Source organism: Ziziphus jujuba, chromosome 7, assembly GCF_031755915.1.
Source record: "Ziziphus jujuba cultivar Dongzao chromosome 7, ASM3175591v1".
Taxonomy (NCBI): domain Eukaryota; kingdom Viridiplantae; phylum Streptophyta; class Magnoliopsida; order Rosales; family Rhamnaceae; genus Ziziphus; species Ziziphus jujuba.
In genome coordinates this window covers 3,007,384-3,022,525 of record NC_083385.1, presented here as the reverse complement: position 1 = coordinate 3,022,525, position 15,142 = coordinate 3,007,384, and the positions used below count along the sequence as shown (strand labels likewise).

At 32.1% G+C, this 15,142-nt stretch overlaps 1 protein-coding gene and 1 long non-coding RNA gene across 6 annotated transcripts; one reads left to right on the top strand and one right to left on the bottom strand.

Annotated features, from left to right (window-relative positions):
• On the bottom strand, positions 1-4,211 carry LOC112492503 (uncharacterized). 5 transcript variants are annotated; one of them, XR_009639504.1, is made up of 4 exons: positions 3,902-4,205; positions 2,685-2,894; positions 1,623-1,779; positions 1-309 (listed from the first exon to the last, which is right to left on the bottom strand). It is a non-coding gene; the product is annotated as an uncharacterized LOC112492503 (long non-coding RNA). The 5 variants fall into 5 exon arrangements; XR_009639505.1 differs by lacking the exon at positions 1-309 and adding an exon at positions 316-1,515 and having other exon boundaries at positions 3,902-4,206; XR_007242717.2 differs by lacking the exon at positions 1,623-1,779 and having other exon boundaries at positions 3,902-4,200.
• A 5,941-nt stretch (positions 4,212-10,152) lies between these two features.
• Positions 10,153-10,987, top strand: LOC107423644 (ethylene-responsive transcription factor ERF023). The gene has a single exon (XM_016033231.4). The coding sequence runs from the start codon at positions 10,245-10,247 to the stop codon at positions 10,851-10,853; it is 609 nt and encodes a 202-aa protein (XP_015888717.2). The 5' UTR covers positions 10,153-10,244; the 3' UTR covers positions 10,854-10,987.
• The last annotated feature ends 4,155 nt before the right edge of the window (positions 10,988-15,142 follow it).

The following is a 15,142-nucleotide window of genomic DNA, read 5'->3' as shown; positions in this document are numbered from 1 at the left end:
TGAGATAAAAGCTATAAAATTTGGACTTTTATATCTTAAATTAAGTATTAAAGTTAAAAAAGAAGAAAAAAAAAAAACAAAATGTCTCATGTGTAGGAAACATCAGCCTTGGAGTTTGGGGTGATAGAGTATGAATGAAGGATTGCACAGCTCTGTTCCAGAAAGAACAAACTAAACAAACTAATTTCATTCCATGTACAATATCAACAAAACCAAGTCTTGTCAAGATTAATTCCAAGAGTTCCTCTGGAAGCGCAGACCATGGCCGCCACCATGATAAGAGCGCCAAAGCAAGCGAAGCTTTTTGTGCTGCATAGCAAAATAAATCAACGCAGAAGAGAAACTCCAATTAAAAGCATGAGCAAGTTTTTTTGCCCATGTGTACATAGAAACAAAATCAACTAGTAGAATCCTAGTAGGTTTGGGAAATTAGGAAACGAAGATTGATATGGATTATCCTTTGCGTAAGCCCCATGAAATAGTCAATATTTTAAAGATAGTTGCGTTCCTAAAAATTAATAATTTTTGGTTTTGAAGAGAGGGAGTAGAAGGACTATGCCCTTGAAATCTTAGAAACATTTTACTATTCATTTTATAGAATCTCAAAGCGGAGGACATTTGCACCTATATTTGAATGCCATCATAGCCCCATTTCTTGTTGACGGAGATGAAACTGTTTGAAATACAGGAGAATTTCTTCATGGAGGACATTTGTATCTATATTTGAATGCCATCATATCCCCATTTCTTGTTGATGGAAATCAAATTGTTTAAAATACAGGAGAATTTCTTCATAGATGACATTTGTACATATATTTGAATGTCATCATATCCCCATTTCTTGTTGATGGATATCGCTTAACAATGAAATTGTTTAAATACAGGAGAATTTCTTCACATTTTTTGCACAATCGCAGTTCGAGTTCGGTGATGAATGTGGGAAGTAACCTAACACAACATTCACATGGAGGCTCGAATTGTTTGTTTTTGAAACTCAAAAGCCGACTCTGCATTGTTTCAGAGACAATGTTGTTTTTTGTGGGAGACATTGAGCGTGTCTTTCAAGAACAATTTCTTGAATAGAAACTTGCCTTTTTATTTCCTGTACCACACTATCATGATGCATTTTTTGATGCAAGACGTCACCAGTTTCTCTGGTGGCTCCTTTGTCGCTGTATGTCATTTCTTGATTGAGAACGTTGTTCATTGTCCCCGTGGCATTGTTGTTCAAGAATAGCTTGTTGAAGGTTTATGACACATTTTCCATCTTTTTGCTCGAGAGATGGAGACATCTTTCGAACCAGCTTCTACGGAAAGACACTGCATTTTCTTCCCCAGTCATTGATACTTATCTTCCCAAACTCTTTTCTTCTTTGATCTCGGAGTGCAAGAAACCTTCAACAAGCTATTCTTGAACGACAATGCGACGGAGAGGACAAACAACACTCTCCATCAAGAAACGACATACAACATCTTCATAATGAAGCTGCGAGAGAAACTAGTGACATCTTGCATCTAAGAAGACAAAAAATGCATCATGACAATGTGATACCGATAGTGGAAACAAGAAGATAGGTTTCTGTTCAAGAAATTGTTCTTGAACGACACGCTCAACTGTTTACCTCAAAGAACAACATTGCCTCTGAAATAGTGTAGAGCTGGCATTAGAGTTTCAAAAGCAAGCAATCTGGGTCTCCATGTGATTGTTGTCTTGGGTTACTTCCCACATCCATCACCATACTCGAACTGTGACTGTGCAAAGAATGCGAAGAAATTCTCCTATATTTAAACAGTTTCGTCGCTAAGCAATATATGTCAACAAAAAATGGAGATATAATGGCATTCAAATACAGGCACAAATGTCCTCAGCTTTGCCAATTAGACCAATCTATGGACATGTATGATTTGGAATTGTGGATATGTTTCGGAAACCTTTTGGGAAAATGGAATCTAGGAACAGGTCATGCTTATACCCAGAACATGGTTAAAAACATTGATTATGACGAACATGGTATTATTTCAAGTGAGTTTACGTGGGGATTGTTTTGGAAGGGGATAAGGTCGTAAGTGGATGCACACTTCAGGTTAACAGGAATTGGTTTGCATAGCTTTCGAAACAACCTTGGTGTATTTTCAAAATGAAGGATATTTTAAATCCCTTATCAAATGTGTAGAATATGTGCTTAAAAATGCTGGAATAAAGATGCTGGTTTTACCCTCAGTTGCCTTTGAAGAAACAATGTGGCAGAAGTTTGGTTTCCAGTCCTTTTTGCAAGACGAAGATGATTACTTAAAGAATAGATTTATGCTTCAGCAATTTTTGAAGACCAGACCCATGAAGAAAGTTTTAGATTAATGGCAACTTTTGTGTACGATGTTTGAAGTGTATGGAAATATGGGTATGGTTTGATGTGTAAATTTCCATATTTTGTTTTGCAACACAAGATCACTACTTGAAGATAGACTGGAGTTTTGGATTAATTGCAAACTATTTTGTAGGATTTGTAAGTGTATAGAAATATGGTTATGATTTGTTGTGTAAAAAAGATTGGGTTATCTACCGGCCCCACTTCTTTATAGTGCTTGAATAACAGATAATCTTAGATGCAGGGAGTGAATAAGCATCAGAGTGTGGCCTTTCTTGAAATTATATTAGACTAAAAGAATAACAGGAGAAAACTCACTTGGGTGCAAAGTTGAAAGTTAACAAACATATGCTTCTAAGTCAAGAGCTTCATAATAAATTTACATACATCTTTTCCTTTCATTTGAAAACTCTCCAAAATTTCTTTCTGCCAAATCGTCTTATCAACAACCTCCTTTAAACAACAAGAACCAGAACTGAGTGTGCAAATATGGCAAAACAGAGAATTTACCTAGCCTAGCAATCAAATCTGGCAAACACGACATAAAAGGTATAAGAAATTATGCTGGAAAATTAAAGCAGTGATAATTCAAGTCAACAAATATAAGAAGTTTCTATAGTAAGATTTTTAAACAGAGAATTGATAAGCAGCAAAACATGAAATTTAATACACACCCATAAGTAATTATATACATACAAATATAGTTCAGAAAAGTACTATGGTTATCCATCGACTTGATGAATAGATTAGTGGACAACTGTATGCCAATGAAACTGTGATACAACAGTTGGTATTCAGAAAAGTAATAAACAACTTACCGTGTTATATTATCTCTAATAACAGTTCTTAATAATACATGTATCCAAGGATTCTGCCGAATCAGAGACAATACATATGCAAAATGCATGCAAAGTCTTGGAAGAAGTTATTTGATCGAAGTTAATAATTAAGAAAAAGCTAGAAGCATTAGATAGAGGACAGTAGTAAAGGAGGAAACTGGAGAAATATATATATATATATATATATGACATGACAAGCATGCAAAGCCACTAAGCATGCAGAGAATCGAGAGATTTTTGTGCGCCACATGTTCAGGTAGCTTAAAATCCCTGTATCAAGCTCCTTATTCAAACAAGAAAGCACCCCAAAACCAATAATACACCCTGTACTCTACCCAATATATGGAAATTGGTTAGTTATAATAGCTTGGTGAAAAACCAAGAAGCTCTTGAACCGAATCCTGATGTGCTAGGAAACAACATTAGAAATCAGTCAATAATATTAATTCTACCAGGTACCTAAATCAGTTTTCCAAAATTACAAATCAAAATCATTGTCAATGGTATTAATCTCCAAATTGTCTACTCCATATTCAAGCAAATCTAATGCTCTCTCCCTCTCTACATATATATATAGAAAGATAGGATGCAATGGACATACGAATAACTATCAAGATGCAATGGGCATTACTAATTCAAGTGAAAACAATCACAGAATGAAAATTACCAGAAAAATGAAAAGGAACAGAAAATTACATGCGCCAACGGAGCAGAAGGCCCTTGAGATTAGACGTAGATAGACTAACAAGTTCTGAAGGAAATGACCAACATTGCAAACAATTTGTAGACAAAGCTGTAACCAAGAGAGAGAGAGAGTGGTTGAGTTTTGGTCGGTAGCCCTAATTCGACTTCTCGAAGCCTATGCTGGCTTGGGTCCACGCAGCCTCAGAGAAGACAGCAGGAATTTCTCATGTTCTCTCTCTCTATATATATATATATATATTCCTTGTGGTTTTATATCGACAAATTAACGAAATTGTGGAAGAGAGGAGTAGAGGTGATAATTTAGGGCATGATACGACGATATGACTTAAAAGTGGAATAAATAGATTTGAATTTATTATAAATGGATTTGAATCATAATCGGATTAATTTGTTTAATATGATTATTAATCGTGTTATTTTCAGATTGATCCATTTAATTTGAAATTGACCTGTTATGACCTATTTATTAAACGTGTCAATTTTAATCCGATATGATTTTATATCTATTACAATCCATTTAAATTATAATTTTATCCATAATATAATATTTAATAACTAAAAAATATTATAAATTAAAAACTTTATAAAAATAATTTTCTATTATTAATTTTTTAAAGATAAAAAATAAATCTTTAATAAAACAAAAATAAATAGGTTAATTTTCATATTAATAGATTAATTTTTGGGTTAACGAATCAATTTCAGGTTAACAGATTAATAGGTCAACACGATCCGTTAAAGTAATCGTGTTAAACGGATCGTGTCGTGTTAACCTATTTATAAACGGATCGGATTAGTGTTTTAAGTACCTGATTTGATTAATAAATGAATTGTGTTCGGATTAGATATTTTTGACACGATTATTAAACGGATTGATACAAATACAATCCATGAACACGAATTACCAGAGGGAAGTTGGGGAGGAAGATGAGGTGGCAAGCTATACTTCCATTTGTTTGATTTTGATTTTAAAATTGGCCATATGGCCCGCTTTTTTTCTTTTCTTTTTTCTTTTTTTTTTTTAAACCCAAAGGGAATATTCATTGATTAAGAACCAGGAATACAAACATCAACCTGAAGAACATGATTCATACAAACATAGATCTGCTGCATAATTAGCAATACAATGAGCTACAGTTTTTGTATCCCTATTATCAAAAGAGCAAAATAAACTGTCATTATTAGCAAGCAGCGTTTTAATGTCCTCAACCAGAAAACATGATAATCCAATTCATCTCCAATGCAACCTTCGTTCACTAGTCTTACTGCACCAGAGCAATCACTAATAATTTCTCACAGATAAAGCCTGCCTCCACTCAAAAAATTATTGCCTCACGCATAGCGATGAGTTCAGCATGGAGAACGGCCCGCTTCTTTTTTTTGGTGACTGCTTCTTTTTCGTTTCTAACACTCAGTCACTCATATTTAATATCTTTTTTATGGTTTTTTTATATCCAACCATTGTTTAAATATATATATATATATATCTAACCAATGAATTATGCAATGTTAGATTCACTGGCCATGTTGGATTTAGCACAATATCTATGGATTTGACCACAAACAGTTTCTCTACTTTATGGGCTCTTTTTGCGGAAGAAGAAAACTTAAAAGATGGGTTTCAACTTTTGTTTCAAATTGTTTGGAGTTCATATTTTTTTGCAGGCCCAAATGGTAATATGGACAAAAGATCTTTTATAGGACTAGTTATGAAACTTTTTGCATGACTGGGTCCAAAATCCATATCCTAAAAAATGGATTTTCCCATGAATTTGAACTCTGTTTAAAAAATAATAATGGTCTGCACAATTAAAAGAGATAAATTTAATTGTTTTATTTTTTGAGAGAAAGATAAATTTAATCATTGAGAAATAGTAAAAGATAAAATATGATTATTCAAATGGATAAGCTAAAAATTCGTAAAATGTTTGTCAAATGTTAAGACAGTGCAAAATTGGCCCTCTTTTATTAATTTGCCAAACCACATTAATTAGTTAACTGTGCAAAATAAAAAGAAACAATTAACGGACCCATCCGTGGACCATGATCCTTATATAAATAATAATCTCTCTACGAATTAGAAAGTTGCATGTACTTGAAGTGGCTGATATGATTGCCAAACAATAAGTGGGTCTTTCAGTTCTTTTCACCACCATTTTTACAACTCCCAATGCAACATCACATTTACGTGCCTAATTCTTCCCCTTCCATACCATCAGCCATCAGGTTGCTTTGTCTTTGCTGCATGTTTAGCTGGCACCCATTTCTCCAACATCTGGATCTAAATTTAAATTATGAAAATTTATATATAAAAAATATATATATATTACTCCAAAATTTAATTATCTGTGAAAATAAGGAAAGAGTAATAAAAGAAATCTAAAAGTGTTATCACATTAGAAGCATGAAATTTTCAGTATTCATTACACATCCTTCGATTTTATTGGTCCATCTAACACACTGTCATTTTATAACATAATATAGAAAACCTTCACACAAAAAAGCGATGTAAAAATCTTCAAATATTTTTTTTATATAAAATATTTTATAATATTCATTCATGAACTAGAGCATATTACACTTTTTTTTTCCAATATATATATATATAAACATATTAGTTTTCCAAATTACCAAACGCCCTTATTGCTCATCACGTGGCGGCATCACCATCGTTCTTTATTAAAGCCCATGCTTAGGAAGACACGTGGTTTTAGCCAGCTGGATGTTGTTTCACGATTTCGACCAATCACCAGATACACCACGGCTGCATTAACCGCATAGCCTTTGGGCTCGAGCTATTGCCAATAAAAAATTAAAAAAAATGCTAAACAAATTTAAATTAACATGTAAGTTCTATGCTAAAAATGAAATAAATACAAGCTCTGGGCAATAGTAACTAAAATTTGTTTCGTATTTCTTATTGACAATGTTTTAAAACTAAAACACACACACGCGCGCGCATACAGGTAATTGCTACTGTTCAATATATTACTAATAAATACAATTCAAAGAAAAAAATTAGTAGGCAAAAAGAAAACATAAGATGGGGACACAAAGGAAAAAAAAAAGGGAAAATAGGGACTTATGGACTAAAGATGTACAGGCTGGAGACAGGGATGATCTTCTGGCCAATTGGCAATCTTCAGTGACAGAAATAAAAAGACAGGCACAGTTTGTAATCATAAGCATTATTTATTAATTTTTTTAGTACTATTTGAAAATGATTCTATTCAACTTGTCTCCATGAGGACGATCTAGAAAGCAATAGAAAATATAGAAAAAGCCTGTCAACTAACTCCTGTTTAGCAAATCATTAACACAGTCAGTGAGTTACTCTGTTAGAAGTTGTGGGGAGCCAACAAAAGGAACCAGAATGTAACAAAATTAACCGACTCTTTAATCGATTAATTATACGTGTCTTTAGTTCCACCATGAAGTACAGGCTTATTAAGTATTAAGTTGATTAATTAATTAAGGAATTTTCCACATTATAAAACAATTTAATTATGAACTATTATTTTTTCTGCATACATACAAACTATTGAATCATTAGCAAAAACATCGAGAGAGGGACTTAATTATCTTTCCTCATTAATACGATGATCCTTTTTTTTTTTTTTTTCTGTTCCTTTTTTTTTTTGGTGCCGATCACTAATTAAAGTTTCAATGCCATTATGATATCTTTTTGGAGGCTTAACTTGTACCCCACAAAAAATTAAAAAGGAAAAGGAAATTGAATCCTTTTCATAAGTGTGGACGTTTTCATCCAAGACGTCATTTTAACTGGCCCATCCATTAATGCATGGTTGGAGGTAGCTCCTTTACGTAGACGTATCACATATCTCCCATTATTTAATTCTTTAAGGTTTATCATCCAGCATATTTATATACATATATATATATATATATATGTATGTATGTGTGTATATTTTGCTTATTTGATAGCCCATAATCTATTGTCTTGCTAAGTCAAAATTGTACCAAATACACGTGGAGACAAAAGCATATATGCCAAATATTTTGGTATATAGCAAGTACTGGCTTTCTTTTTTAATTAATTATATAACATATTTTATATACCTGTCAAATATAGTATTTAATCAGTTTTGATATAGCAAAAGATTTATATAGAATTCTGTATGATTTTAATGTGATTTAATAACTATTAATGGTTGTCCCTCGTAATCCTAGAATGTAAATTATTTTACAATTCTCTTTATAAATTTTTTATACTATTTTAAATTTTAGGAAGTTAATAGAAAAATAACTCTTATATGTTTTTTATGCATCAATCCATATATTTTTTAATAAATAAAACACAATTTGGGAAATAGCTTGAAAAATAAAACATAAATTGGAAAATTGCAACCCATAACACTAACAAAGTATCCAATATTAATTATTTTAGTGACTGAATGAACTCTTTTCAGAGTTGATTGATTTTTTTATTTTTTTTTTCCTTATACTGATATGACATGTCTTAATCCATAAATAAATCACTCATGAAATCTTACCAAATCAAAACTGCCTATCAAACATATATTTGATATATACCACGCAAATTGATAAAAATGAATAAATAAACTAATATCATATCATTTTTGGTTGTTTTATTGTCATAAAATTTGTGCTATTAGACCAACTGAATTTAATTTATAGGTTAATTGTTCCATTTCTGTCATAAACTCCAACATGAAAATATAGATAAGATATTGTTGGATGGGAACTCCTTAGAAGATAAATCTTGATATTTACAGGAAAAAAAAAAAAGACAATCAGTGATGTCAAAAGGTATATTTTCTTTGTGATGAATAAGGGAGTGAAAGGGGTAGAGTGTATATATACATAGAATCCAAATAAGATAATTAATAAGGATTCCTTATCTTTGTATAGATTCGAAGTCTATTGGCATTTTCATTAAGTGTGGGATGTGTGGTTTGAGGTGATTTGTTGGGGTGTGGCTCTGCCACAGCCTACACGGTTCCACTCTATATTTTATTTGTTTTTGTGATGTGTTGGAACAAACTCACAATTGTGATTGGTCTCTTCGCCTTTTTCTCATTATATTTTCCTATTATATTGGGCGACGTGATGGAAGTCGCTCTCTCTAATTTACACACCTTTTCCATTCACCCCCTATCTGTCTTAATTAACAACTCCCCTTCATTTTCATATCTAAAATCTCTTTTTCATTTACTATTCTAATTTAGTTCATAATAGTGATTTGATGAAAACTTATAAGCACAAGCAGATTTGTAAGATTATACCACAGCGAAAATTACGGTGGGCTTGTTGATGTAGAAGGCAACAACACAAAGACGCATATAGACGAACAGGGAACCACATGGGCCTTTTTTTGTCTATTTCAAATTCACACCGAAATCTAATCTAAAACAAATAAAAAACAAATATCATACACAAAAATCCCATACTAAATAATAATAAAAAAAAGAAGAAATCAAGAAATCAAGAAAAAGTGAGCAAAGTCCCGTGCCGACGTGCACCATGTGAAAAAGGTAAACCGGCCAAAAGAACCTCGAGAAGGAAAAGGCGTATTTGTTGTTGTATGATAAGGATTTGTGCTTTGGACATGGAGGGTAGGGTGGTCATTTGGTTGGAATATGTCAATTTCTCCACAGTCTCGGCAGCAGACCGAAGTGATGGAAATATTTGAGTGGTTGTTGTATGAATCACGAACACTGAATCAATTCTTTTTATGCAGCAGCCGCAACGGTTACCACATTACTTCACCCAACTAGCATTATGTACATATAATGTTCCTGTTTAATGTGTGTCGTTTTAAATAACTACAAATTTAAATGCTGCATTGTAACTCAACTTTTTTCATAGAATTTTTTGGTTGTCAATATTTTCTCTTTTAAATTCCATATCAAAGTTATACTAATAATATATACAATATCAATTTAATAGCAAAACACAGTCTTCTTCTTTTTTTTTTTTGAAAAAGAAATTAAAAAAAAAACCTAAAATATAAGTGATTTTTGTTATTTGCAGATACGGATCATGTCGTTTTTTTTTAGCCAATCAACTAATCCCAAGTTGTGAGACTTCCGTCTCTTTCACATCCTTCACTCGAGTAATGTAGAGGCACGTGTGAGATACATTCAATATTATAATATAATATTAATTTTTATTTTTTTTGGCTGAAATATTATAATATAATATTTGATCTAATTGTTTGTATTCTTCATTAGAAGCGTGCCTGCTTTGTTTTAGATTTTAGACATTAGACGAGGGCATGTTAATAATATCACAGAACGTTGGGACAAATATAAATGCCGTGGGCACTGAAAGGCAACAGTTCGTAATGTAAATGGAGCACATACCATACACTGAAGATGACCTGACCATCACCACCCCCACCACCTCCACTTCCCCACACTCCTCCAGCGAAACCCACCGGAAATCCAACCCACAAGGGGGCGGCGGGACACGTCATCCGGTCTACAGGGGAGTACGGAAGCGGCGGTGGGGCAAATGGGTCTCAGAAATCCGGGAACCGCGCAAGAAGTCTCGCATTTGGTTAGGGTCGTTCCCTGTGCCGGAGATGGCTGCCAAGGCGTACGACGTCGCTGCTTATTGCTTGAAAGGTCGGAAAGCGCAGCTGAACTTCCCCGACGAGCTGGAACACTTGCCGAGGCCGTCTTCGTGTACGGCGAGAGATATCCAAGCGGCTGCGGCCAAGGCTGCGCATATGAAGAGGTCTGTTAGTAGTAAGAAGAACGACGTGTTGGAGGATAGCGGCGGTGATGGCGATGATTTCTGGGGTGAGATAGAATTGCCGGAGCTGATGAATAATGGGTGTTATTGGAATTCTTGTGGCTGGACGACGACGTCGTCATCGTCGTCGTTCTCCGGCGGCGGCGATGCCTCTTCCTGGCCCGACGGAGATGCTACACAACAGTTCATGGCGTGTCTGTAAATGCATGTGGTGGTGGTGGTGTCGACTCTTGACTCTTGAGTGGTTGGTATTGTCCATTTATATAAGCCAACTAGGTTGTGTCACTCTTTTATGTGCTTATAAATACAATATATATTATATTTTTAGCTTTGTTATTATTTTGCCTCAATTTGTTAGGTTTCAATTCATATATCTATTTAGGCCCTGTGTATTCCGGTGAAATTACACTTAGAAAACAATTTGCATGAATTCTCACATATTTAAAAAGTTTAAGCTAATTTAACGCGTCAAATTTCTGGTACTATCATAAATATAATTATTGAAGCATACTGGCTTTCTGGTTAATTTACAATAATAGTTTTTTTTTTTTTCATTTTGCTATTTTGAATGATTTAGCAATTAAATCCAATTCATTTTTAATTTTCACATATCTTTTCACATTATGTAATATTATTAGAAACTTTACACATATATTAATTAAAGGGATAATATATTAACCAAGCCCAAAAATTGGAATAAGGGGGCATGCATATTTGTTCTTTGTACCTCCATATACAAAATGCTAATAAAGGTATATTAAGCACATTTAGTGAGATTTTGGAGATTTATTTTGTTTGTAACAATTGATAATAAAAAAAAATTTTGGATGTACACAGTCTCTATCTCTCCAGTTTTCATATTTTTTTATTGATGAAATAGACATAAATTACCTACTGGTTCTTTTTATATAATATAAATTTGATTGGTTCATAATACGACAAGGACATTACCCGTTGAAAATGAAAACGCAAGGAGAAAAACCGTCGCATCCAGTTTGCCCTGCCAGCACATGAATTTTTGTTTATTTGTTGAATAATTATTCCAAAGTTAGCCCAACAAAAACACACGCTATGTATGTGTCGTGCAATTGTTTGGTATACGTACTCGAGTATCTGAACCTCATTTTTATAATTTGCGGCCAAACTTCAATTACGTTTCATATATATACCAAGATCATTAGGCGAAAATTAATCCGTCAATTTGCTAAAACAGTTGATCCAAAAGACTATTCTTCATCGTTGAAAAATATGACATGGGACAAAAAGAAAAACAATTTGATCTAGATCCAGAATTCGTCGTATGTATATAGACATTATATAAACAGACTAAAATGATAAAAAAAAATAATTAGTTACTACTTTTTTTATTAAAAAATATTATTTATCAGAATTGATGACAATCATAATAGGATTTATATATCATTGATAATTTAAGTAGTTAGTTACTTAAAAAATATTTACTTTTTTAATTAAAATTTTATATTTAAAATTTAATACATAATTAAATGCTATTAATTATTGATAGTTTTATTAACAAAAATTTTGTTATTTGTCATCGTTATTAAGGATTGCAATTAGAACCCATTCTGAAATAGCAAACCTTAATTGGATATATTTAATTATATATTGATTTTATATATTGAAAGTCATTAAAAAATATTAACTCTTTGAAAAAAAAAAGAGTCAATTAAAGTGCCAAATAATATATATATGCCGTTGATCAATTACAATTTATGATAAATAATAAGTCCTATTAATAAAAATATTTTTTCATATTGTAACGAGATCCGTAATCATAGTAAATAGATGGTTAGGTGTTTTGGAAATAATAAAGCAAAGAAAACTGTACATTTCATGTTTAATATCTTTCTAGTTTATCAATTATTAAATGATGATGAACAATGACTTTATTTATTTTTGGTAGTATTAAAGATAAAATAAATTTCATTAACATTTCTCTTTTAATATTCACAGTACTATGACTTCGGCAAGGCTTTCAAAATACGAATCTGATTTATCTGTAAAAAAATGTGATTTCGGAGTCGCATCGACAAGAGATACGGCAGCTTTCATGATAAAGACGGTAGAGAAAATTAGAAATATTGTTGGGAGAAAAAAAAACAAACAACAAAAAACAAAAATACATAGTAGAATTTGAACCAAAAGCCATATACTAAAGATGTTCGATTGGAGCTTACTATCTGATTGTGAATTGAAAGTACGTTTAAAGGAAATTACTTCTCGCCAGTAGTTATTTAGCTTTGACTTTGGAATATCCACAATATGGGTAGCTCTTTTCATTTATTTATTTATTTTTTTTGGGTTTTTGTGTGTGTGTTCCTTTTAACTATTCCCTTGTGCGAGGGTTCTAACTCAAAATAACTTAATAAGTGAATTTTTGAGTCAGATGTAGAAGATGATTTAAATGGGTTTCAGGGGGTTTTGTGTCGAGTGATTTTTAATAAAGAAATGACACCTTTAAGAATCTGAAAATTGACAATACAAGTGCTTTAAAGCCAATTTAGGTGTATGGGAAAAGAACGTAAAGAGAAAAAGCTGGAAAATAGAAGTCATTGTCAAAAGCTAGCACATGTGAAATTAAAGTAGCAATGACAATAATTGGTTCAGTTCTGATGAGAAGAAACTTCCCTCGCCGGTAATTAGAGAAAATGTTTTTGCTTTTTTGTTTATTTTTTAGGTTGGTTCATAAAACCTATTATTCTTTTAGTTTGGCCAAAACATATTGGTGTTGATATAAAAGAAATGCCTATAAACAATCATGTCAAAGTAATTAAATGAACAAAATTTGCTAGTAAAACAAGTAGTTTTCTCGGTATATAATTTTTTACATTAATTAAGAAGTCAAAATCGAAAACGTTCCAAGGACATTACTCTTCATAATGGGCAAAAAAATGACATTTTTCTGAAGTTGTTGAATTGATCACATGATTGGTACTTGATAATGTACATTCCAGAAAATCAGCCTTCCACAGATGCAAGCCTCTTATATATATATATATATATATATATTATCAAAAAAAGAAAAATATAAAATCATATCTTACAAAATATATATAATTATGTTCAATATAAATTGGATGAGAAATATATTATTTATATATTAGCTAGCTTCCAAGTTTCTATTGCAATCAACTTTAAAGTTTTCTAGTTCCCTCTTACATGCGGAAATATTATATTAGACCTCCAAAGAACTTCCTTTGATTTATGAAGCTTTTGGCGAGTATATGGAAATAAATGTTGGCAAAGATAACAGTACAACCGGACCTAAAATAAAAAAAACTCTCTCAATGTCTTGATTTTTGATGAATTCTCTCAATGAGGAAATCCATAAAGGGCAATAATTTTTTTTTTATTTTTTTATATTTTTTATTTATGTTCTTTGGCTACATAAAGGAAAAAGGGTATTTTAAAGGACCACAAGTCCTATATATATATTTTGGGGATTGACCACCAGTCCAGTTTTCCTAATTGTATAGGCAAAATAAAATGTTGTTGTGGCAGGGAGAGGTTTGGGACTTGAGGATAGAGTTATATATTACTATATAGTCACCTTTTCTGTTGCCATGAAATAATCATATAATTTATTAGATCTGTTTGGTAGCTTTCGATCTCAAAATGGTATTGGGGGTTGACCACAGCAATAATGCAATCTACAAAGGACAATGAAATATTATATGTGGTTTGGAAATTGAGACATTTTAATTTGTCTAGACAAGCTGCTTCAAATTTCCACTAAGTCTGTCCTAATAAGGTCAAGATGAAATTATCTTTACATGTATAGAAACATGTCTTGTTGATTAGTTTTAGCGCAAATTTTTGTTGGCCTTTTGAAGTTAACGAAAGTTATAATTATGACCAGGAAATTCATAAAAAGACAAATTTATTCGAGTATGTTTGGCATAAAATTGGTGATTAAAAGGCTTTGTGTAAAGGGACCTTCTTCTTCTTCGTTTTCTATTCATTTTTTTGTTTTGTTTTGTTTTTGTTTTTGTTTTTTTGTTCCGTTTTTGGTGAATGCCCAAAGGGATACTTTGTGAAGCTAAGCATGACTAAAAAATGATGTAATTTTCAAGGTAAAAGATTTTATAGCTGTTTATGTTCATTCCAGGTCTGTACCCAGTCTGACAACCATTCCACCAGCAATCGACGTATTTACGTCCTTGCTTCAATATATGACAAAAAGGTCAAGAATATTTGGCTGTAGAAGATATTATTCAATATCAATTTATATGCGTGCTTTTAATATTTCTCTTTTTTCACTACAATAATTGAGGACAAATTTGTCGAATAGCTAAGGAGTATATACTATATTCTAGAAATAATTATGAATAAGAAAATATTGAAATGTAATTAGACTAATACCCTTTTGTTTTTATTCCTGAAAGTTTTTATTAGAGTGCAGCAAATTAATCTATAATCGACACGACAAAAGAGTTCATGAACTTTGTTCCTCATATGAAAAATAACAAA